At 42.8% G+C, this 23116-nt stretch overlaps 1 protein-coding gene across 4 annotated transcripts; it reads right to left on the bottom strand.

Annotated features, from left to right (window-relative positions):
• Nucleotides 1-318: 318 nt before the first annotated feature.
• Tbc1d25 (TBC1 domain family member 25) lies at nucleotides 319-22707 on the bottom strand. Of its 4 annotated transcripts, none has more exons than XM_060374400.1 (6): nucleotides 22063-22707; nucleotides 20527-20636; nucleotides 19111-19265; nucleotides 2526-2674; nucleotides 2192-2380; nucleotides 319-1914 (listed from the first exon to the last, which is right to left on the bottom strand). In XM_060374400.1, exons 1-6 carry the CDS (start codon nucleotides 22183-22185, stop codon nucleotides 553-555), a joined length of 2088 nt encoding a protein of 695 aa, XP_060230383.1. In that variant the 5' UTR covers nucleotides 22186-22707; the 3' UTR covers nucleotides 319-552. The 4 variants fall into 4 exon arrangements, with proteins under 4 accessions (XP_060230383.1, XP_060230384.1, XP_060230385.1 ...); XM_060374401.1 differs by having other exon boundaries at nucleotides 2526-2653; nucleotides 22063-22698; XM_060374402.1 differs by having other exon boundaries at nucleotides 19111-19570; nucleotides 22063-22082.
• Between the last annotated feature and the right edge of the window lie 409 nt (nucleotides 22708-23116).

Genomic DNA, 23116 nt, shown 5'->3' with positions numbered 1-23116 from the left:
ATAAAAATTTTTTCTTCCTCATCTTTTTGTGCCTGTCCTGAAATAACACAGCTATCAAACAGCCCTTTATATTCCAAGCAGACAGATACCCCCCCCCAAAAAAAAAACAAAAAACAAAAAACAACCAAGCAAACATAGATTTTGCCTTTTCTGGAGCAGTCCCTGGGCTGGGCTCACCCGTAACTGATTTTCAACAACTATTCTCCTTGTGTCTGAGAAAACAGGAGTCACCCTGAATCAAGTGAGGTATTTCAGCCCCATCAACTGAAGAGCCCACAGTAACTTCTACAACATCCAGGAAGTAGAGAAACACAAATACCACAGTAACCTTTGTGTGTGCAAAGTATAGTTTAGAAACAAAACAAATACAGAAAAGAGGCCACAGCCTCTGTGGAGTAGCGCCAACACTGAACCACACAGTTTTAAACCTGGGGAGAAAGGGCCCCAGGCTCCAATGTCTGGGGTTGGCAGGCAGGGAATAAAGTCTCAGGTGTAGGCTCTCATGGCAAACTATGGAGTGTTGCTGGGGATGGAAGGTTGGAGGGAGTACATTCAAGATGGGGCTGTGGCCTCGGCCCCCTCCTCTGAGTCCCATACTTCCGACTGTAGGTAATCAGCAAAGAGAGCCTTGGCCCTTCTTAAGACACGCCCTAGATGGTGCTTCCTCACCAGTCGGTCAAAATGCATGGCTAGCTCATTGTAATCCAGCCCATTGCGCATGATGTGGTCACGGTGCTCCAGCAGGATAGCCAGGCAAAGGAAGAGCATAAAGGGGTTCCCTCGGCCAAACTCCTGGGGTGGAGGAAGGCCCATTGGAGGTGGGGGTGGTAAGGACTTCCCAGGGTCTCTGGGAGAACCTATCTCTTGCATCAAGGGAGATCCTACAGCTATGTCACCAGAAGGAGAAGCCTCCTGGGTAGATGGAGGAGATGACGAAGATGGGGAATCGGGCCGAGAAGAGGAGGAGAGGAGTGGATCTGGGGAGTTCAGCAACGGCTCAGAGAGAGACTTAGAGCTAATTAGGGTAGGTGAGTGGGATAGTTGAACCAGAAGGTCCTTCCTGGGGCCCATGTTATCCCTGAGTTGCTGGAGACCATCCAGGCTGGCCTGTCTCAGGAGACGTCCTCCACCACTAGGTCCTTGGCTAGATGTAGCTAAGTGGACAATAGCATCTTCAAAAGGACTGCCACCTCCACCAGCAGGCCTCAGCATATGCCTCTGACGTACTGCCCGTCCCCTGTGGCTACCAAAGCCAGTGTCTGCCACTTGGCTGGGAGGTCCGACAAGCTCCACTTCATGTTCAGGAGGGTCAGGGGGCAGTGAACTCCAGGTGACCTCTAGCATTCGGAGAGCATCATCAAAGGCAAACTCACGCTTAAGCTCCAGCAGCAGCCAGCGGTAACAGAAAAAGAGGTCGTCGGCACCTGCTTCTTGCAGGTACTGGTAGAAGTCTGGGTCAGCATGTCTCAATAACAGTTTGAGGTGGGCAAACTTGGTGGCCATGGCACGGCCATCAGGATGGAAGTTGGCAGCCAGGCGCTTCATGATGCCACAAAAGCACACAAAGGCATGGCCTTCATGGTCCATGACAGCAAGGATGGGTGAGGCCAGGTCACTCATGCCCTGGCAGTATGATACCTGTGGATGAGTAACAGCATAGGTGGTGAGCAAGTCATGCAGGGCCCGTAGGTGTGGACTGTCCTCAGGCCCTGCATAGTAGGGGTGGGCTCGGTCTGTGCGAAGGACATCCTTGAGGACTGTGCTGCGGATGAACTCCAGGTCTTCAGGGTTCACTCGCTGGGCCCACTCACTTTTGAGCTGCTCATACTCTCGGCTCTTACGTTTCATGTAGTCCATCCGCTCACGGCCCGTTAGCCCATCTGGGTACACATTCAGGAGGTACCGCCATACCACCTAGCCAGAGACAAAAGAAGATATGAAGTTCAGCTTCAACTACGGAGTTGTCACACCCATGTCAATGAATCACTACCCACCCTGTCTCTTGTGTCCTCTGTCCTCCTCGTAATAGGTTTGCCTTCTTGCCACTGACTCTTAAGACCTACCTGACACAGAACCCCCTTCCTTGGATTTTTTTCTACCGTACCTATGACAGTATGCTCCACTGAACGTATCTAACAAGCTACCAGTGACCACAGAGTGATGGATGCAGTCAGTGACTAAGGCAACTCACCTTTCGAAGTGAAGGCTCCACTCCGCCATGGTAGATCCGTAAGCGCAACTCCTCAGGACGGGAAAGCTGGCCTTCATGGTTCAGGTATGTGTGAAACTCAGCATCACTCAGTGGTGGCTTGAAAGGCTTGACATCTTCCCCATAAGACCAACTCAGCACCTGCTGGACCTTAGACAATGTACGACCCACCTGGAGAGGAAGGGGAGATGGAAGCTACAGGTTACCTGTGGGGGTTTAGGGCAGACGCCAACTAGCAAGCTCAGGAATGGGAATTCCAGATAGGCCCTTCCCTCCAACCACAGCTAAAGTGAAACCCCCCACCTCCTGAAATCACCTGAGAGAGGATGGATTGTGTAAAAGGCAAGGCAACTGTCGTCAGTGAGGGTCGCTTCTCAGCCAGTAACACATCGGATCCAATGACATCTTTAGGGCTAATTATGTCCCAGTCTTCCAGCAATGGGCCTGAACGTACAAAGTGAAGCACTATAAGAACAGAAATGTGAACCCAGATCACAAGGTTCCTTTTCTAAAGCTTAGCTACCAACAGGGCAATAAACATCTATTTCCTCGTCTCTGTTTCATCCAAATAATGTTTAAAAAAATCAGCCATGAACGGTTTTTACATGGGAAATATTTCACAAAATGGCCGGAAAAGCCTTTAATATTTTAATGATTTAAGTAATATAAATTGAGTGCAAGACACTGGAACAAGGGATTAACCTTAAGAAATAATAATGTCTGTTGAGCCTGGTAATGCAGGCCTGTAATACACAGTTCCTGGAGACAGAGACAGGAAGATGGACACAGACACAGACATGCACACACTAGACTATATAACAAGGCTACCTCCTTTAAAAAATACTTGAGGACCTGGCATGCCTTTGATACCAACACTTGAGAGGCAGAGGCAGGGTGACTGATCTCTGTGAATTTGAGGCCAGCCTGGTCTACAGCCTGGTCACAGCTATCCTGAGAGTTCCAGGATAGCCAGAGCTATATAATGAGGCCCTGTCTCAAAACAAACAAATAAAAAAACAAAAATAAATAAATAAATAACTTGGGGACCAGTGAGATGGCTCAGTGAGAAAAGGCACTTGCCACGAAGCCTGATGACCTGAGTTTAATCTCTGGAACTCACACAGTAGTAGAACACATGCACCGTGACAATGTGTATCCCCCCCCCAATAAAAATGAAGTAAATCAGGTCCTTATACTTGGTACTATGGAAGTACTAGTTAGTATTCTTTTTAAAATATATTTTTGTGCATGTGGAGAGAATAGTCCTGGGGATTCAAACCCAGGGTATACATGTGCTGTACAAGTATTTTGCTGCTGAGCTATATCATGAGGCCTTTGGAAAAACACCTTTTTTGTTGTTGTTTTTTCCAGACAGGGTTTCTCTGTGTAGCCTTGGCTATCCTGGACTTGCTTTGTACACCACGCTTGCCTCGAACTCACAGAGATCCACCTGCCTCTGCCTCCCTTCCTGAGTGCTGGGACTAAAATACCTTTTTTTGGGACGGTGTCTCATTAAGTTACCCAGACTAGCCTTGAACCTATTCCAGTCCTGGCAGGGTTATAAACCTCCTTATGTGTCAGCCTCAGGCGTACTTGGAATTAAATGACCAGGTGTGTGCCGCCTCACTTGGCTTTATCCTTATTTTTGATGAGGAAACAGGTCTATAGATATTTACTTGTTCAAGGCCCCCCTAGTGAATGAAAGAAGTGGATTTGTGAATCCCATGCCCAAAGTCTGAGAGCCAACACTCCTCATCTTACATTCACAATAGTTTTCCCCACCAAAATGATAGAAATTACAATTATCATTTTTCTTTTACAGAAAATGACCAAAAAGGTTTGGAACAACTAGTTAGTGACCAAGATTCTACAACTGGGAAGTAATAAATTCCTATTCCTAGGATCACAGCCACATTTACCTTACCCCACAGTCCAGACCCAGCTTAGAAAAAGTGTTAGTGGAAAGTTATGTTGTGTATGTTAGACAAAAGGAACTTGCTATGCCTGACCTTAGCTGCTCCTGGCCCATGAAACAGTGGCAGAGATTTCTTCCTTCTCTATCTTTATTTTCTCCTTGTGTCCTTTTTGTTTTATAGTTTCCTTTTCTTTGTTAAATTAAGTGTTTTATCATTATGAGGTTTTCATAAACATATATGAAAATACTTTGTTCTTATTCATCCCCCTCCCTATTGCCCTCCTCTTGCTGATCTCCTCCACTTCCATGTCACATGTATTCCATTCTCCTCTCCCCCTTCCCTTAAGATCTCTTCCTCATCACTCTTCTCATTTCAAGTATGATGTGGCTGCAGCAGCAATTGCCAAGATTCCATTTTTATTTTTTCCTTTCAAACTAAAAAGAAGCTAGGCAGTAGTGGTTCATGCCTTTAATCCCAGCATTCGAGAGGCAGAACCAGGTGGATCTCTGAGTTCTTGGCCAACCTGGTCTACAAAGTGAATTACAGGATAGCCAGGGTTACACAGAGAAACCTTGTCTCAAAAAAAAATTCTGTTTATGTGTACGGGTTTTTGCCTACATATATGTCTGTGTACCACATGCATACCTAGTGGCCAGGGAGGCCAGAAGAGAGGGCATCAGATCTCTCAGGACTGGAGTTAAAATAGACAGTTGTGAGCAGTCATGTGGGTATTGGGACTTGAACCTGGGTCTTTGGGAAAAGAAGCCAATGCTCTTAACTGCTGAACTATGGCTCCAACCCAGGAAGATTTTCTTTTACTTTTACTATTAATTACGTATATGAGTATGCACCTTTTTATTTTTTTCTTTATTCGAGACAGGGTTTCTCTGTGTAATAGCCCTGGCTGTCCTGGACTCACTTTGTAGACCTGAATGACCTCAAACTCAGAAATCCACCTGCCTCTGCCTCCCTGGTGCAGGGAATTAAAGGTGCACACCATCAAGCCCAGCAGTGAGTATGTGTTTTTACAGTGTAGGAGTCTGCAAAAAACATTAGATACTCCTGCTGTAATTAAAGGTTGTGAGTCATGCCTTTAATCCTAGCACTCAGGAGGCAGACAGGCAAATTTCTGAGTTTGAGGCCAGCCTAGTATACACAGCAAGTTTTAGGACAGCCAGGGCTATACAAAGAAACCCTGTCTCAAAACAATAACAACAAAAATAAACCAAGAAAGTTTACATTTATTTGCTGTGTAGGTACATGGATGAGCCTCGGTGCATGTGTGGAGGTTAAAGACAACCTATGGGAGTCACTTTTCTCACTCTACCCTATGGATCTTGGAAATTGAACTCAGCTTGTCAGGATTGGTGACAAATGCTGAGCTTTTGACTGGCTGAGCTTTCTCACCCCAGTAAGCACTCTTGACCGTGGAACCACCTCAGCCACCATGGATCCTTTGTGTGTGTGTGTGTGTGTGTAAGTGTGCCTGTGTGCTAGGGATGGAACCTGAGACCATGTATGTGAAGAACACTCTACCAGGGACCTTCAGCCTCAGCCTGAATTTAGGTTTGAAAAAATGTTTTGAGACAGGGTCTCACTCTAATTCAGGATGACTTGGAACTTAACTCTGTAGCTCAGGCTGTCCTTGAACTCATGGTGATCTTTATAATTCAGCTTCCTGAGTTCTAGGAATTCAGGCATGAACTGCCAGGTTTAAGACATCATCACAGTGTTGCAAAAGCAGAAAACATCCAATGGCCAATTTCATTATATGAATAATTATGTGAAACAAACAGTTACATGAAACAGATCAACTTCTATTTGTTTAAATAGACCATTTGCAGGTCAATGACAGCCCTAAACAGTGTTTTCATGGACTCATAGCCCTTTCTTTTGTTTTGACACGGGATTTCTCTGTATAGCCTTGGCTGTCCTCGTCTCACTTTGTAGAGCAAGCTGGTCTCAAACTAAGAGATCTACCCGCCTCTGCCTCCCTGAGTGCTGGGATTAAAGCAAAGCCATGTCTAGATGCCACTGCCTCTCCATGAATATCTCTGAGGTTACTCCAAAACAAAGGGCTCACAAAGGATAGGAAGAGATGCACTCCCAGCTCAGATATTCCTTTTTGCTTCATCTGTTCAATTGCCAGGAACCTGACCCATTCCTGCCCCCTTCCACTCACTCAGTCCTCAAGTCCAAATCATTGCCATTTCAACATCACCTCATTTTTCATCTACTTTGTGAACCCTATCTAAGCCACCACCCCAGATACCTTAGACTGCTCCTTCCTAACTAATCCCTGTACCATTTCTGTCCCCATCCCTCCCTGTTCCCCCATCACTCTACCCCCAACCCCTTGCTAGCTACCACTGTGGTCTTGCTAAAACATTAATCAGAGCATTAACACACTTCCCAGGTGAGATGAATATTGTACTCCTTACCAAATTAAGAAACTACAGCAAGACATAGTTAAGGTTAAATGATTCCAGTGAAAAAGTAAAAAGACCTGGAGGCCAAGCTTGGGAAACCCCATACACAAATAATAAAAATGAAGAGAAAAAAATGATCAGGTGGAGATCTTAGAATTAAATAGGCAACAAGTATGGTGAAAATTTTTCTGAAGAAATGGCTCACCAAGAGCTGGAGAGATGGCTCAGTGGCTAAGAGCATTGGCTGCTCTTCTAAAAACAAAAACTTAAAAGACCATTTCAGGATGGGCCTTTAATCCCAGTGCTCAGGAAACAGAGGCAGGGGGATTTGTGTGAGTTTGAGGCCAACCTGGTCTACAAAGTGGGCCAAAGCTATATAGAGAAACCTTGTCTCAAAAACCAAAAAGGAAAAAAAAAAAGAAAGAAAAGAAAAAGAGAAAGAGAGAAAGAAAGAGAAAACAAAAATGGCTCACCAATTGGCTGAAGCTATTTAACATACATTAATGGGCCCCTCAGAACCTATTCACATGTTAATGTATTATCCATTTGAAGATGGCCTTCTGCTGTACAACTCTAGAGGCTAGAAGATAAGGGTTCGAGCATCAGTGAAGCACTGAGAAAGCCTGAGATGCAAGGGGCCCACACCCAACTAAGATAAATACAAATTGATTTGGCCAAAGAAAGGCTTTTCTGCTTGTGTCTGTGGAGCTAGATATACTAGACGAGTCCTCTACCACTGAACTATCTATACTTTAGCTCAAGAGAAGCATTTTGACCATTTTAACATTTAAGTCACACACCCTACTAGAGGAGAACAATAAGTTCTTTAGGCAAATGACCACTGAATGACCACCACATACATGACGGTGGTCCCACAGGTTACAAGAGAGATGAAGAACTACTACTGATGACATAGCTGCTGAAGCGCAACACACCACTCCTGAGTTTGTGATGACTGTGCTGTAAATGAATCCTCGCCACTAGCTGTATCAAAGTGTAGCAACAGAATTAAGTGTAGTGTATCATATTTGATACTAAGTAATGATGTTACTGTTTTTTGGATACAGTATACTTTATTTTGACATTTTATTTCATTTGTTTTGAGATAGAGTCTCACCTTGTAGCCCAAGCTAGTTTGGAACTTGTTATATACACTAGGCTGGCCTCAAACTCATAAAAGCTGACTGCTTTCTGAGTGCTAGGATTAAAGGGGTGCACCACCAAGCCAGGCATAATTATGTGACATTTTTATCATTAAAGTATACTTCTATTTATTTAAAAATTACACTTTGCCAACCACCATGCATGATGGCTTATATCTGTAATTCCAATACTCAGGAAGCTCAAAGTGGATTTTGAACTTAGCCCGCACTACATACTGACTTAAAGGCCAGCCAGCCTTCTGTCAAGTATCTAAAAATGCATAAATATTGGGCTAGAGAAGAGACTTCAGTGGTTAAGAGCACTTGCTATTCTTGTACAGGAATGAAGTTCAGTTCTCTGCTTCTATTAGAAGACAAAGTGGGGAAAATATGTAACTTAAGAAATATGTAACTTAGGCTTAGGAGACAACTTCCTGAACAGAACACCAGTAGCACAGGCTCTGATATCAATAATCAATAAATGAGACCTCATGAAACTGAAAAGCTTCTGGAAGTCAAAGGACACTGTCAAAATAACAAAATGGCAGCCTACAGATTGGGAAAAGTTCTTCATCAACCCTACATCAGACAGAGGGCCAATATCCAAAATATACAAAGAACTTAAGAAACTAAACATCAGGGCTGGAGAGATAGCTTAGCGGTTAAAAGCACTGACTGCTCTTCTAGAGGTTCTGAGTTCGATTCCCAGTAACCACGTGGTGGCTCATGACCATCTATAATGTGATCTGGTACCCTCCACTGGCATGCAGGTGTATATACAAGCAGAACACTGTATACATAATAAAATCTTTTTTTTTTAAAAAAAGAGAAAAAAGAAATTAAACATCAACAAATCAAATTACCCAATTAAAAATAAAAAGGCATAGAGCTAAATAGAGAATTCTCAACAGAGGAATATCAAATGGCTGAGAAGCACTTATAGAAATGTTCAACACCCTTAGTCATCAGGAAAATGCAAATCAAAATGACTCTGAGATTCCATCTTATACCAGTTAGAGTGGCTAAGATCAAAAACTAAAGTAACAACACATGCTAGCAAGGATTTGGAGAAAGGAGAACCCTTCTCCATTTCTGGTGCAAATGTAAACTTATACAACCACTTCGGAAATTAATCTGGCGTTTTCTCAGAAAATTGGGAATAGAGCTACCTCAAGATCCAGCTATACCACTCATGGGCATATACCCAAAAGATGCTCTACCATATGGTAAGGACATTTGCTCAACTATGTTCATAGCAGCTTTATTCGTAATAGTCAGAAACTGAAAATAGCCTAGATGTTCCTCAACTAAAGAATGGATAATGAAACTGTGGTACATTTAGACAATAGAATACTACTATTAAAAACAAAGAAATCATGAAAATTTCAGGCAAATGGATGGAACTAGAAAAGATCATCCTGAGTGAGGTAACTCAGACCCAGAAAGACACATGGTATGTACTCACTTATAAGTGGATTTTAGTCCTATAGTACAGGATAACCATACTACAATCAACAGATGCAAAGAAGCTAAGTAACAATGATGGAACAAGGGAGGGTGCCTGAATGTCACTCAGAAGGGCAAAAAGAATAGACTACAGAAGTGAATGAAGACAGAAAACTGGGCAGAGGATAGAATGTGGAGGGAAACAATGGTGAGGATCAGATGTGGGGAGAACAGAGGTCAGAAGGCTAGGAACAAGAAGGAAAACTGAGGCAGGGGGGCATCTCTTTGTCAAGCTGGAGGCTTGCGACAGGATAAGCTCCTGGAAGGATATGGGTATGACTCTGAGACTCCTCTAACAGAGGGAGACATGAAGACTGAAGTGACCACCTCTTAGCCAGGCACGACTAGTTGAAGGAAGAAAATAACAACCCACCAATAAAACCTTTGATCCGAAAATTACAAGAAGTGCAAGGATAAAGAGGGAACAAAGTTTGAGAAAAGGTTGAACCAATAACTGGCCCAACCTGAGACCCACCCCATGGTAGAGCGCCAGCTCTGACAGTACTAATGATGCTCTCCTATACTTACGGACAGAAGCCTAACTTGACTGTCATCTGGGAGGCTCTAGGCAGCAGCAGGTCAAGATAGGACAGATGCTAGCTAAGACTTGCAACCAAGCATGGGGCAGAGCTCTGGGTGTCCTGTGGAAGTGTTGAAAGTGTTGGAGGAAGATGGAAAGACCTGGAGAGGACAGGAACACGACAAGAAGACAGAGACAACTAACCAGATCCATGGGGTCTTACAGAGACTAAGATATCAACTAAGGAGCATGTATGCTCTGTATCTAGGGCCCCTTGCACATATGTGGCCGATGGACAGCTTGGTCTTCATATGGGGGCACCTGGCGAGTGTTTTACGAGGGCTGTTTTTAACATGGACTCTATTGCCTGCTTTTGGATCACTTCTTCCTGGCAGGGCTGCTTTGCCTGGCCTCAGGGGATGAGGATATGCTCAGTTCTGATGTAACTTCATGTGCTGGGGAGGGTTGATGATGTATCTTTTTTTCTGGGGTGCAATGGAGAGGAGAATTGGAAATGAGAGAGAGTGGAGGGGACTGAGAGGAGAGGAGGGAGGGGAAACCCTTGTGATATAAAAGTAAATAAACTAAAATAAAAAAGCAGGGTGGGTGGGAGGGTGAGGTTGAAAATTAAAAAAAAAAAAACTTTGGCCAGGAGTAGTGGCACATGCCTGTAATCCCAGCACTCAAGAAGCAGAGGCAGGTGGATCTGAGTTTGAGGCCAGCCTAGTCTACAGAGTGAGTTCCAGGATAGCCAGAGATACACAGAAAAACTCTGTCTCAAAAAAGGAAAAGAAGAAGAAAAAAATTAAATTAAATTAAAGAAACTTGATGGTAAAGCTGGCACACAAATAGAAAGGTACAGCAATAGTATGAATGTCATAAAGAGCCCCACTCAGCCAAGTGTAGTGGAACATACCTATATATACCTATAATCCTGGTTCTTGGGAGGTAGCCAAGGAAGGACCAGAAGTTCGAAGTCAGCTTAGGCTATATGAAACCAAGAGAGCGGTTGGAGAGGGAAAAGATGAGAGAGAAAGACAGAAGAACAGAGAGAAGAGAGAGAGAAAGGGAGGGAGAGAACAAATGTCCTATCATAGGCCAAAAGGGGTTAACAGGAAAAGAGAAGCATTCTATTTATACGGATATACAACAGGAAAATTGAAAACACATTCAGAAACAGGCAAAGAATTTCTGCATGCACAAACTTGTCTAGTTGCAAAACCTGACATGGACCAACATGAGGCTATAAATAGTCTTTATATAACCGACTTTGGGTGAATGTGCACACATTTCCTGCAGACACATCCAAGCATTTCATTATGGGCTTCAGGCCCAAACCCTGTCTGAGGTATTGCATAATACATATGACACATACTCTATTCTTCATCATAAATTTGTCAAAACTGCCAAACCTTTAACTAATATATATAAATCCAGTGTAATACCAACCAGAATTCTAATGTTTACCCCCCTGAAACTGGATGAAATTATTTTAAGGTTCACAAGAACAAATTCATGGTTAAGAATAGCTAAGAAACAGAACATCCAAAGGATGGCAAAAGCTTTAATTGAAACTGACCATAAAAGCATTGCCATTAAAAATAATTGTGTTATCCCTGTGTGGTAGCACACACCTTAAATCCCAGCAGGATTTAGGAAGAAAGTGGTAGGAAGATGGTGAACCTCTGTGTGTTTGAGGCCAGCCAGGGCCACACATTACACACACACACACTTTACACATACATACATATGTACATACATACATATATACATGCATACATACACATTTGGCTAAAGAGATGGCTCAGTGTTTAAGACCACTGGTTTCTCCAGAGGCACTGGGTTCTATTCCCAGTGACCACATAGTGGCTTACAATCACCTATAATTCCAGTTTTATAGGATCTGATGCCCTCTTCTGGTCTCCAAGGGCACCAGGCATGTACATGGTACATAGCTATGCCAAACATCCATATACATAAAAAATTAAAACACACATACATAGTGTTAAAGCTGGCACAAAGCCAGGTGTGGCGGCGCATACCTGTGATCCCAGCACTCAGGGAGGCAGAGACAGGCAGATCTCTATGAGTTCAAGGCCACCCTGGTCTACAAAGCAAATCCAGGAGAGCCAAGGCTACCCAGAGAAACCCTGTCTCAAAACCAAACCAAAACAAAAATATTTAACACAAACAGAGCCAGTCCACAGAATGCAAGAGGAAGACCCCAAATAAATTTAAGTGTATATGGGAACCCAATCTATAAAAAGAGTAGCATTTCAAATCAGTGGTTTGAGTTTGTTCTTGTTTTTTCGAGACAGGATTTTTCTGTGTAGGCTTGGCTGTCCTGGAACTCAGTCTGTAGACCACGCTAGCCTTGAACTCAGAGATCCACCTGCCTTTGTCTCCCAAATGCTCGGATTAAAGGTTTGGGGAGGAAGACCTCCCTAGCAGTGGATTTGGAAAGGGGCAGGGAGATGATGAGGGAGGGAGGGTGGGGTTGGGAGGGAATGAAGGAGGTGGCAATGGCTGGGATACAAAGTGAATAACCTGTGATTAATATAAAAAAATAAAAATTAATAAAAAATATGAAAAGTAAAAAAAAAAAACAACATAAAATTAAAAAAAGGTGTGCACTATTATTGCATGGCAAACTTATTTTTTTTTGTTTATATAGGGCAAAATCATCCTATGACAAACCAATAAAAAATATAAGGGGGCTGAAGAGATCAATCAGTAATTAAGATGACAGCACCCATGTTGGGTGGCTCACAACCACCTGTAACTCCAGCTCTAGGAAATCTGATGGCCTCTTCTGGCCTTGGAAGGTGCACATGTGGCATTATTTACACACACACACACACACATATACACATGAGTAAAAATAATAAAATTAACCTAAAAAAAAAAAAAAGACAGACTGGGGGTTGGTGGTGGTGACACATGCCTTTAATCCCAGCACTTGGGAGAGAGAGGCAGGCAGATCTCTGTGTTCAAGGCCATCCTGGTTTACAAAGTGAATCAAGCATAGCCAAGCTACACAGAGAAACCCTGTCTAGAAAAACCGAAAAGAAAAGAAAAAGAAAAGAAACTTTGTCTTAAAAAAAAAAACAAAAGAAAAAAAAAGTTTAAATATTTCCATACTGGGTATTGAATTCAGGGCTTAGCAAATGCTAGGCAAATGCTCCACCACTGAGCTTCATCCCCCCTTCACACACACTCACACATGTCCAGGCTGGCCTTGAACTCATCTATGGCCCAGGAAGGTCCCATCAAATGTTCAGCCTCCTGGGCCTCATTTTTTTTTAATAAGGTGAATGTGTTTAATTGGTTACTAAAGAGTTTCTTGTCTAGTCTTGCAAGAAATTCCTTTTCCCAAGGTGAGGCATTTAGACAGAAGACTGCATTTCCTCGGGGGCTTGAAGAAACATTACTAAAAGGAAACATTCTTACTTCTGGCAAAACTGACTGTGGTGCCTATAAGCAAGTCAGAGTCAATGCTAGCATCTAGGCTCCCTCAGTCTTGGACTCACAAGGCCTTGTCCCAGCTCACAGGCTCTATTCTTTACAGCTTCCTGTTCTCATTTAACCAAGGAGAACCCCCAACCCCATCCCTACCCCAGTCACTTCTTTCTGCTTTCCCTAGTGACAGCCTTGTCAATTTGGAAAAAAAAACTTTTCCCCCTTTCACCCATGGAGCAGCTATTCGGGTTTCTTTACTGTACTCCATTTGTTTAAGTTTTTTTTTTTTTTTTTTTTTTTTTTTGTAATTCTCAATTGACTGTGTGTGGGTGCCATTGCTGACGACAGAAACTTCAGATCGCCGTGGAGCTGGTGTTATAGGCAGCTGTGAGCCACCTGACATGGGGGCTGGGAACCAAACTTGGGTCCTCTGCTATTTAAGTATTTTCTCTTAGTTGCTAAATTTTGTTTCTTTAAATCATTTAATTTAAAGGCTGGGTATACCTTTAATTCCAGCACTTGGGAGGAAAGGCAGGCAGACAGATCTCTGTGAGTTCCAGGCCAGCTAGGGCTACACAAAAAGACCCTGTCTCACTGTCTCAACACCACCAACAAAAATGTAACTCCAGTAAAATTCCCCATCAGAGTTTTTTGTTTCTTCTGTTTTTTTTTTGTGTTTTTTTTGTTTTTGTTTGTTTGTTTGTTTGTTTGTTTGATCCAGAGTCTTTCTACATAACCCTGGCTGTCCTGGATTTCACTAGGTGGCCCAGGCTGGTTAAGTCACAGAAATCTGTCTGCCTCCCTATGGCTGGGATTATAGGCATGGCCCACTATGCCCAGCAGACAGCAGATTTTTGTTGTTGTTGTTGTTGAAACAAAGTCTCACTGTATAGGCCTAGCTGGTGTAGAAGTGGCTTCCAACTCACTTCTGCCTCCCTAATGCTGGAATTAAAGGCATATGCTAATACACCTAGTACTCTCCTCTGCATTTTAGTGGTGTGACAAGTTAATTCCGTTAAGCAAAATAGGGCCGATTGGTGAGATGCTTGCTGTACAAGCATAAGAGTTTATATCTCTGCCATAAGCATAAAAAGCCAGGGATGGGCTAGGGAAATGGCTCAACAAGTCTGATGGCTTGAGTTCTAGCCTCAAAACTCCAGATGTGGTAGTATAAATCTGTAATCCCATCACTCCTTTTGTGAGACAGTGGTAGAGAATGGAGAACTGCCTGGAAGGTCATGGGCCAGCTAACCTGGAATATGCAGGACAACAAGTGGAAAAAGAGACTCTACCTCAACAAGGTGAAAGGACAGACGGACTCTTGAAAAACTGTCATCTGACTTTTACAGGTATGTCTTGGTACACACACACACACACACACACACAGAGTAAAATATAAGTTTAAGGCAATTCATTTTTGAATCCTCTCATGATTTCAGGGAGCTGTGGTTTTTTTTTGTTCTCAATAAACAAACAAACAAATAAATGTGTTTGTAGGGAGGCAAAGGCAGGCAGATCTCTGAGTTTGAGGCCAGCCTGGTCTACAAAGAGCTCAGGACAGTCAGGGCTACACAGCGAACCCTTGTCTTGAAATATAAAATAAAATAAAATAAAATAAAATAAAATAAAATAAAATAAAATAAAATAAAACAAAATAAAACAAAATGTTAGCAAATGAAGAGATCAGAGTAAGAAAAAAAAAATCAGAAACAGAGCAGGCATATGCTGGAACCTGGAAACTAAGTTAGCACTTTTAGAAACAGTGGAGAAAGAACTGATTCATCAATAACTGGAGAGTTAATTAAAAAATATTTTATGAGCATATGTCTGAGCAGAACGTCTTATTGAGAGACCTTATTTAAAAATGAAAAGACATAAAGACTGGCCGGCTGGCAGGCTGGCAGCCTTCCCAGGAAGAGGGTTACCATGACTCTCAAGTCAGACTTAAAAAACAAACAAGCAGAGTGGGTGATGTACCTCTTTAATCCCAGCATTTGGGAGGCAGAGACAGATGGATCTCTGTGAGTTCAAGGCCAGCCTGGTCTACAAAGTGAGTTCCAAGACAGCTAGGAGGCCAGACTGTTACAGACTGTTTTAAATTGCCATGTGGGTGCTGAGAACTGAATCCAAGCTCTATGGAAGAGTCACCAGTACTCCTAACTGCTGAGCCATCTCTCTAGTCCGTAAAAAAACTATTTTTATAGATAAGTTTGTGGTTAAGAAGATGTCTCAGTCAGTAAAGTGGCTGCCACATAAGCAAGAGGACCTGAATGTGGATCCCTAGTAATCCCGAGTCCACCTAAAATTAGAGGCACAGTGTTGTAGGCCTATAATCCCAGCCCTTGAAGTAGTGCAAGAGGATCCATTGGCTTGATGACCAGCCAATGTAGCTAATTGGTGAGTTCTGGGTTCAAGGAGAAACCTATCTCAAAAAATAAGGTGGATGATGACTGAGAAACTCATGTTGATTCTGGTCTTCCCACATGAGAGCACACATACACACACACATACACATACACTCACATACACACACACATACACATACACTCACTTGCATATACACCCTTACACAAACACATGAACAGAGAGAAAAGAACTTTTAAAATGTGCTTCTGTGAATTCAGGTATCATTGACTCTATGCTCCATTGGCATGTTCTCAGTTTTTATGCAGCTGGGTTGCCCTGTGCTTATTCAGCCCGAAAGACTTTATTTATTCAAATAATACAACTGTTTCCACGTTAGAGGTGAAGGAACTAAGGCCTGAGGAATTACTCAAGTGACTGATTAAGCTATTTTTTTAATTATTTATTTATTATTTATACATGTATGCCTACAGGTCAGAAGAGGGCATCAGATCTCATTATAGATGGTTTGAGCCACCATGTGGTTGCTGGGAATTGAACTCAGGACCTCTGGAAGAGCAGCCAGTGCTCTTAACTTCTGAGCCATCTCTCCAGCCCCTGACTAAGCTATTTTTAAGGATTTATTTATTTATTATGTATACAGTGTTCTGTCTGCATGTACACCTGCATGCCAGAAGAGGACACCAGGTCTCATTATATATGGTTGTGAGCCACCACGTGGTTGCTAGGAATTGAACTCAGGAACTCTGGAAGAACAGCCAGTGCTCTTAACCTCTGAATCTTCTCTTCAGCCCCTGACAAATTATTGACACAGATTTCTGTGCCCTGCTGTCTGACTTCTTTCTTTCTTTTCTTCTATTTCTTCCTACTTTCCTTTCTCTATCCTTCTCTACCTCTCTCTTTCTCTTTCTCAAGGCTGCCAAGCATTTTTGCTTTGTTTTGAGACAGGTTTCTCTGCATAGTCCTAGCTGTCTTGGAACTCACTTTGTAGACCAGGCTGGCCTTGAACTCACAGAGATCCATCTGTCTCTGCCTCCCAAATGCTGGGATTAAAGAGGTACATCACCCACTCTGCTTGTTTGTTTTTTAAGTCTGACTTGAGAGTCATGGTAACCCTCTTGCTGGGAAGGCTGCCAGCCTGCCAGCCGGCCAGTCTTTTTGTCTTTTCTTTTTTAAATAAGGTCTCTCTATGTAATATTAGCTGTCCTGAAATTCTGTATGTATATAGAGACCAGGATGGCCTTTGACTCATATAGATTTGTCTGCTTCTGCTTCTGTGCGTGCTAGAATCAAAGGCATGTGACAATAGGCCTGGCCCCTGCACTCTAAACCCCTAAATATCATAGAGTCAAATTGTTCAGGAAAAAAAAAAAAAAAAAGACTGCAGCCAGATCATCAACTGCTTGTGTTCCTGGGTTCAAAACTTGGTCTTCCACTATCTATGCAACACAGACAATTTTATGCCTCTCTAGGTTTGTTTCTTCATCTATTTTATGGAAGAATAATAATCCCCCTTCTATAAGATTTTCTTTTTTAAGACAGGGTCTCTTTCTTTAGTCCTGGCTGTCCTGAAACACTCTATGTAGACCATGCTGGCCTCAAACTCACAGAGATCCACCAGTCTCTGTCCCTGGATTTCTGGGATTAAAGGTGTGCACCATCCTAATTCTGTAAGATTATCTGGACAATTAACTATACTCATTAAATGGCTATTTAGCTATTTATGTTTAGCATGATGTCAATAAAATGCCTCAGTCAACCCAAATAAGTACACAAGTTATCTAAGGCTATGAACTATATGACTCCATAACATTTAATTACAAAACAAAACAAAACAATTTGCTGAGTTGGCAAGCTGGTTTAGTGGGTAAAGGCACTTGCTGTCAAGTCTGAGTGTGACCGCCACATATATGTTATGGTACACATGTGCATATGTATACATGAATACACATATATACACACACAATAAACAAAATGTGTGGCTGAAAAACTTTCTGAGTTTTTCAATACCCAGCTGGGAATTGCTGGGTATTGAGGGTATTTCCAGTTACTCATAAGGCTGGGGTGAAAGAAATGTTAAGTTTTAGGTCAGCCTAGGAAACTTAGTAAGACCTATCTTAAAATAAAAGGTACAGTATAGTTCAGTGGTACAACACTTAACTAGCAAACATATGGCTTTGTATTCAATTCTTAGAACCAAAACAAACCAACCAACAACCCAGCCAAGCACGCATGGTGGGTTATGCCTATCTTAGCACTTGGGAGGCATAGACCGAAGAATCACTGTAAGTTTGATGCCAGCCAGGTTTCTATGGCAAGTTCTAGGCTAGCTAAAGCCATATACTATAAATGTTTCAAAAACTGCCAAAAACAAAAACACAGTCAAACCCATAAAAACGTTAAAAACAGAGGAGCTAGAGAGATGGCTCAGCAGTTAAGAGCACTGACTGGTCTTCCAGAGGACCTGGGTTCAATTCCCAGCACCCACATGGCAGCTCATAACTGTCTGTAACTCCTATTCCAGCGGATCCAATACCTCTCACACAGAGGTACAGGCAGGCAAAACACCAATGTATATAAAACACAAATAAATAAATTAATTAAAAAACCAAACAAATAAAATACACTGGGTGAGGCTGGAAAGATAGCTCAAAACAAAACAAAACAAACCAAAACAAACAAAACAAACCAAAACAAAAAACTGGCTGCTCTTCAAGAGGACCAGGCTTTGATTCCCAGTACCCAGAAGGTGGCTCACAACCATTTGTAATTTCAGTTTAGGAAATCCTATACCCTCTTGTGGCCTCCTCCAACACGAAGCATGCACGCAGTACACAGGCATACCTGTGAAACACCCTTTATATAACAAAAACAAACAAACAAACAAAAAAAAACACCAACAACAACAACAAAAACTATCAGAATGTGCACTGGAACTGGTTGTTTAACTCCATGGCACTGCATTTACCTAATCTGTGAGTGAGCAAGGCCCAGCTTTCATGTTTTACATTGCAAAAGAGAGTGGTCTGAAAACCCTGTTCTTATAGCCCTCATACAGAACCCACAGTTTTTCTGCATCATTTGCTTTCTCTTGCTCCTTCTACATGTAAAATTACTTGGAAACATCATGCACTTTACCCCTTTCACATGTAAATGGTTTTTCCCCAAGAGCATGGATATTTTCCTTCAGTAGCCCTGAAACCATCACCACATTGCTATGTTTTCACATTAATTGCCAATGTGATAATATAGGTTGAAAATTCCTAATTTGAAAATTCAAAACCCCAAAGCCTGAATTATTTTGTAGTTTTGTTATGAAACAGGGTGGCTTTTGTAGCTCACACTAGCCTTGAACTTGAGTTTAAAATATACAACTACCATTACTATAATCAAACTTTTGGGGGAAGTACTGATGATTGAACCCAGGTCTTCAAACATAATTAAAAAAATAAAAAAACAACTACGTCCCTGTGGCCTACCAGGAGTGTATTGTAAGGCATAGAATTATCACCCTGTGGGAAAATCTGGATCTTACAGCAGTTCCCGTATGGTACTGGATACTCACTGTCCTCCGAGGGCCGAATGTCCACACGCAACTGCAGATAAGGTTTGGAGGCAGTGGCGAAAGCTGTGCTGAGGTCCCAATCAGAAAGGAGGGAAAGGAAAACTTCCTGCCCTAGCCGGTCCCGCACCAGGTAGCTGATGCCAAAGTTCTTCTTCCTGGACAAAGGATATGAGGGAGCTCTTGGGATCCCCAGCAGCTTCAAGATTAGTTTTACAAAACAAGGAAGGTAATGTGAAACATACTGACAACAACTTCCTTCTATTTGCCGGGAAACTATGCTAAGGATTACGGGTAGCTTGAGGTTAGGTCATTTATATCCACTTTGTTACACAAACATAGAAACAGATACACACCTGCTTATATCTGGAGGGCACACTGAAAACTGGTAAAATGTTGGTCCCCTGTGGGGACGGTAACAGTGTAGTTGAGGGATAGAAGTGGAAATAAAGCAGCCTTCTTACTACATAAAAAAAAAAGCAGTCTGTATGTTTGTTATTTTTTACAACAAAACAAAAATGCACAAATGTACAATGGCGACTAAGAATTTATTCTTCAAACACACTTGTGCAACTATGTATGGAAGTATAAACCAAGGATTCTCTGAAATAGCCATCAATTTCATACTATTTAAATTTGTTACCACAGTCATATATTCCTCTAGGACAGCCTACCACAACAAAATCACCATCACATCTACCCCCAAAAGATATCACCTCTTAGCTATCAGACTGACAAATTTTGCAACGTCTTATAGTAACCACTGTCTGTGAGGGCATGAAGAAAGCAAGCAATTTCATTATTTTCTTTTTTCCTTTTGAGGCAGTTCCATATGTATCCTCGACTGGCCTTGATCCTCCTGTTTCAGCCTCCAGAGTATTGAGATCAAGGGTATGAAACAAACATTTTCTTTTATCTTTTTTATTCTTTTATCTTTTTTATCTTTTATCTTATTCTTTTATTCTTTTTTTTATTCTTTTATCTTTTTTCTTGAGAGGTCTAACTGTATAGCTCTGGCTGTCTTGGAACTCACTATGTAGACCAGGCTGGCCTTGAACTGTCAGAGATCTGCCTGCCTCTGCCTCCAGAGTACTAAAGGTGTGCACTGCCACACCCAGCAAAACATTTTCTATGCTGATGGTATTGGTAAAACCTGTCTGGAGAGGCACTTTGAAAATATTACTTGAAAGTTTTAAACGCACATACCTTGTAGACCCAAAGCACACTGCTAGTTTATCCTATGATTTTTTTCCCCAAAGATTCCAAGCAAAATACACATATTCACCATGGGATTATTAAAAACAACAACAACAACAAAAAAAAACCTAAAACAAAACAAACAAACAAAAAAAAAAAACCACAAAACCGCAAAAGCCAGTCACTGGCGAGATGAGTGGTCTGTTTCATCCTCCCACTCACCCATTCAAGTCAAAGGCTCGGATGAGGATGTGCTGCAACACGTCCAGCGATGTGATCTGAGGATCTACTGCAAAAGAGCGGAACTCGGGGGACAAGAAGCTCTCACATTTCTGGGGAAAGAAGACAAGGGGTAAGCCACGAGGGGCCACATCATCACATGGAAAGAGTGCGGTGAGGTATACAGCATTAGAAGGTAGGGTCAAAGAGGGGTCAGGGACCAGATTTAGGTGGATGTTCTTGGCCATAGTGGAGACTTTGGTTTTTGTTCCGGGTGAGAGGAAGCCACAGACAGGTTCTGGGCAGAGAAAGGATGTGTGTCCTTAGAATTTTACAGGGTCCATGTTTTCTGCTCCGCGAAAACAGACTGGCAGGAACAAAGGCTACTGCAATAGTCTAGGTGTCCAACCCTTCTAGATTCCCTCAAATACGGTTGCCAGAATCACCATGTCCAGTCTGACCACAATAAAACCAGTCCCCCCATTCTGCAGTCAGTTTAGTAAATCTCCCTGTAACACCCCAATGCTCAAATCTTTTCAACAACAAACCTAGAGACCTTAGCTAGGCCTCCCTCCACTCAGATTTATTTTGAACTTTATGCTCTACTAGTATCAAACTGCTGAGAGTTCCCTGAAGTAAAACCTTCCTCCAGACTTTTGAGTGTGCTGACCTCTCTTGGTCTGAACACCCTTCCCACTTCATCTGGCTCACTCACTAATAGCCTCACTGACAATGCCAGCATGAGCCACCACTCAGGGCCTGCTGGAATTATTGCAACAGGTCTCTTCCCTAGAGTATGCATCGCAAGCTGTTCACTTGCTCTCCTCTGCCCCGACTGTCTTATCACTTTTGCCCTCAGTCTTCCTCCTCCAACAATATGGGAACCTACAGGAACATACCAAGTTCATCTTTACTTCCTAGCCTTTACTCTTGCTGTTCCCTCTACCTAGAACTCTTCTCCCATTCTAAATGTACATATTGACACATACACACTCTCTCTCTCCCTCTTTAAAATTCAGGTCTCTGTGCCTTGAATCCTCTTTGGGGGGATTTTCCTATACAACCTTGGATAAAGTACCTCCCTACGCCCCAACCTTTCCTATTATTTTCTCATAATACCAGTGTTCAAAACATCTGTTATAGTTAACCCTTCCCCTCCCACAAGCACGTGGGCTCAGGGGTAGAACATGCATAAAAGTGCCCTCTCAACATCCATATGTTGACTGACTTTAGGACTCCTTCTGCCAACAGCACCTCCACCATTCCTCTGAACTCCAGAGGCCCTCCTCTAACCCTACAACCCACCTCTCTACCCGTAGGCTCCACCCATCCACTCCATTGGCTCCTTATCCCCTATTACCAGTTCCACACCTAACGGAGGTGTCCCCAAGACCTATGCCTTCATTAACCTGCTCTCAAACCTCGCCCTTCTTTAAGTAACGCCTCAAATTTCAGGTCAGGTGCTCTATCCTATGTCAGCCACCGTTTTTTTGTTCACGTGGTGTCCAGGCAGGCTGGCCGACCAGCCGCCAGCCTCACCTTGACTCGGACCCGTACCACCTCTCGCTCCTCCTCCTCAGCTGCCGCGGCAGCCTGGCCACCCCCGACGGGCGGGGGCGCTGCGGAGCATGCCTGGTCCGAGGCCGCGGAGGTTGTTGCCATCTTGCCGCTACTGTCTTCTCTGTCTTGGTAACAGCAGCTTGCCCCCCAGCCTAGCTAACACCCTACAGTTCGGGAGCTCGCGGCCCCACCTTGCGCCAGAACGCAGGCGCAGAGGTTGTTACACGACCCTGCCCCTCCCACCTGACCTGGGCTGGAGGTCGCCTCTGAGCATGCGCCAAGCGTGCTCTTGCCTAGAACCCTGCCTCCCAGAGACCAGATTTCGCTTTTTACTGCCTGTGTGCAAGTGCCTGCCTCGGTCCTGCCTGTCTTGGTCCCGTGGCACGGTTGTTTTGTCTGTCTACTTCCGGATTCATGAACCCGCGTGGTAAACTGACGACGAGTTCGAGAAAAGGGAGAGGGCGGGGAGGAGGCCACACCGTGGTGACGTCAATGTTCCAAGACTGGCTTGGAGTTGCCTAGTGCCTTCTGTGACAGATGATGTCATCAAATTCTTATACTTGTCTTCAAATTACTCCCCCGAAGGGGGAAAAAAATCTTTCTCCAAAGACTTTTGTATTTAGTTGTTCTTTTCTTTCTTTCTTTTTTTAAAAACAATCTCATTAATTTCCCCGGGTTAATTCGAAGTTTTTTGCTTTTGCTTTTTTTTTTTTTTTTTTTTAAACCTCAGACTTCCGAGCACTTATAATCATGTACCACCATGCCCAGAGTCTTTTAATAAATAATTTTCATTTGAATCCAAAGAACTGTACATACAGAGTTTTTTACACTTCTGAACTCTTGTTATAGGTCATTAAGTAATTTACCAAAAGCAAGTATTTTATGCTTTCTGGAAGTCTTACATTTCTTCAAAAGTTGTTTTTTCCAGGTTTTATTTTCATATAGCTCAGGCTGTCCTGATCCTTCAGACTCCATCTCGAAAGTGCTGCCCTACATAGTCTTTGTTTTATTCAATCCTTATAACTTGTTTAGG

The sequence above is a fragment of the Meriones unguiculatus genome, chromosome X, assembly GCF_030254825.1.
Source record: "Meriones unguiculatus strain TT.TT164.6M chromosome X, Bangor_MerUng_6.1, whole genome shotgun sequence".
Lineage (NCBI taxonomy): Eukaryota > Metazoa > Chordata > Mammalia > Rodentia > Muridae > Meriones > Meriones unguiculatus.
This window is presented reverse-complemented; position numbering and strand designations above follow the sequence as displayed.

Bases quoted from the DNA above. Each gene is read 5' to 3' on its own strand.
- Tbc1d25 (XM_060374400.1), bottom strand. From the start codon at position 22,185: ATGGCAACAACCTCCGCGGCCTCGGACCAGGCATGCTCCGCAGCGCCC. The intron at 2,381-2,525 runs GTGATTTCAGGA...CTTCCTCTCCAG, and splicing joins CACAATCCATCCTCTCTCAG to GTGGGTCGTACATTGTCTAA. The intron at 1,915-2,191 runs GTGAGTTGCCTT...GTCTCTGGCTAG, and splicing joins TGGAGCCTTCACTTCGAAAG to GTGGTATGGCGGTACCTCCT.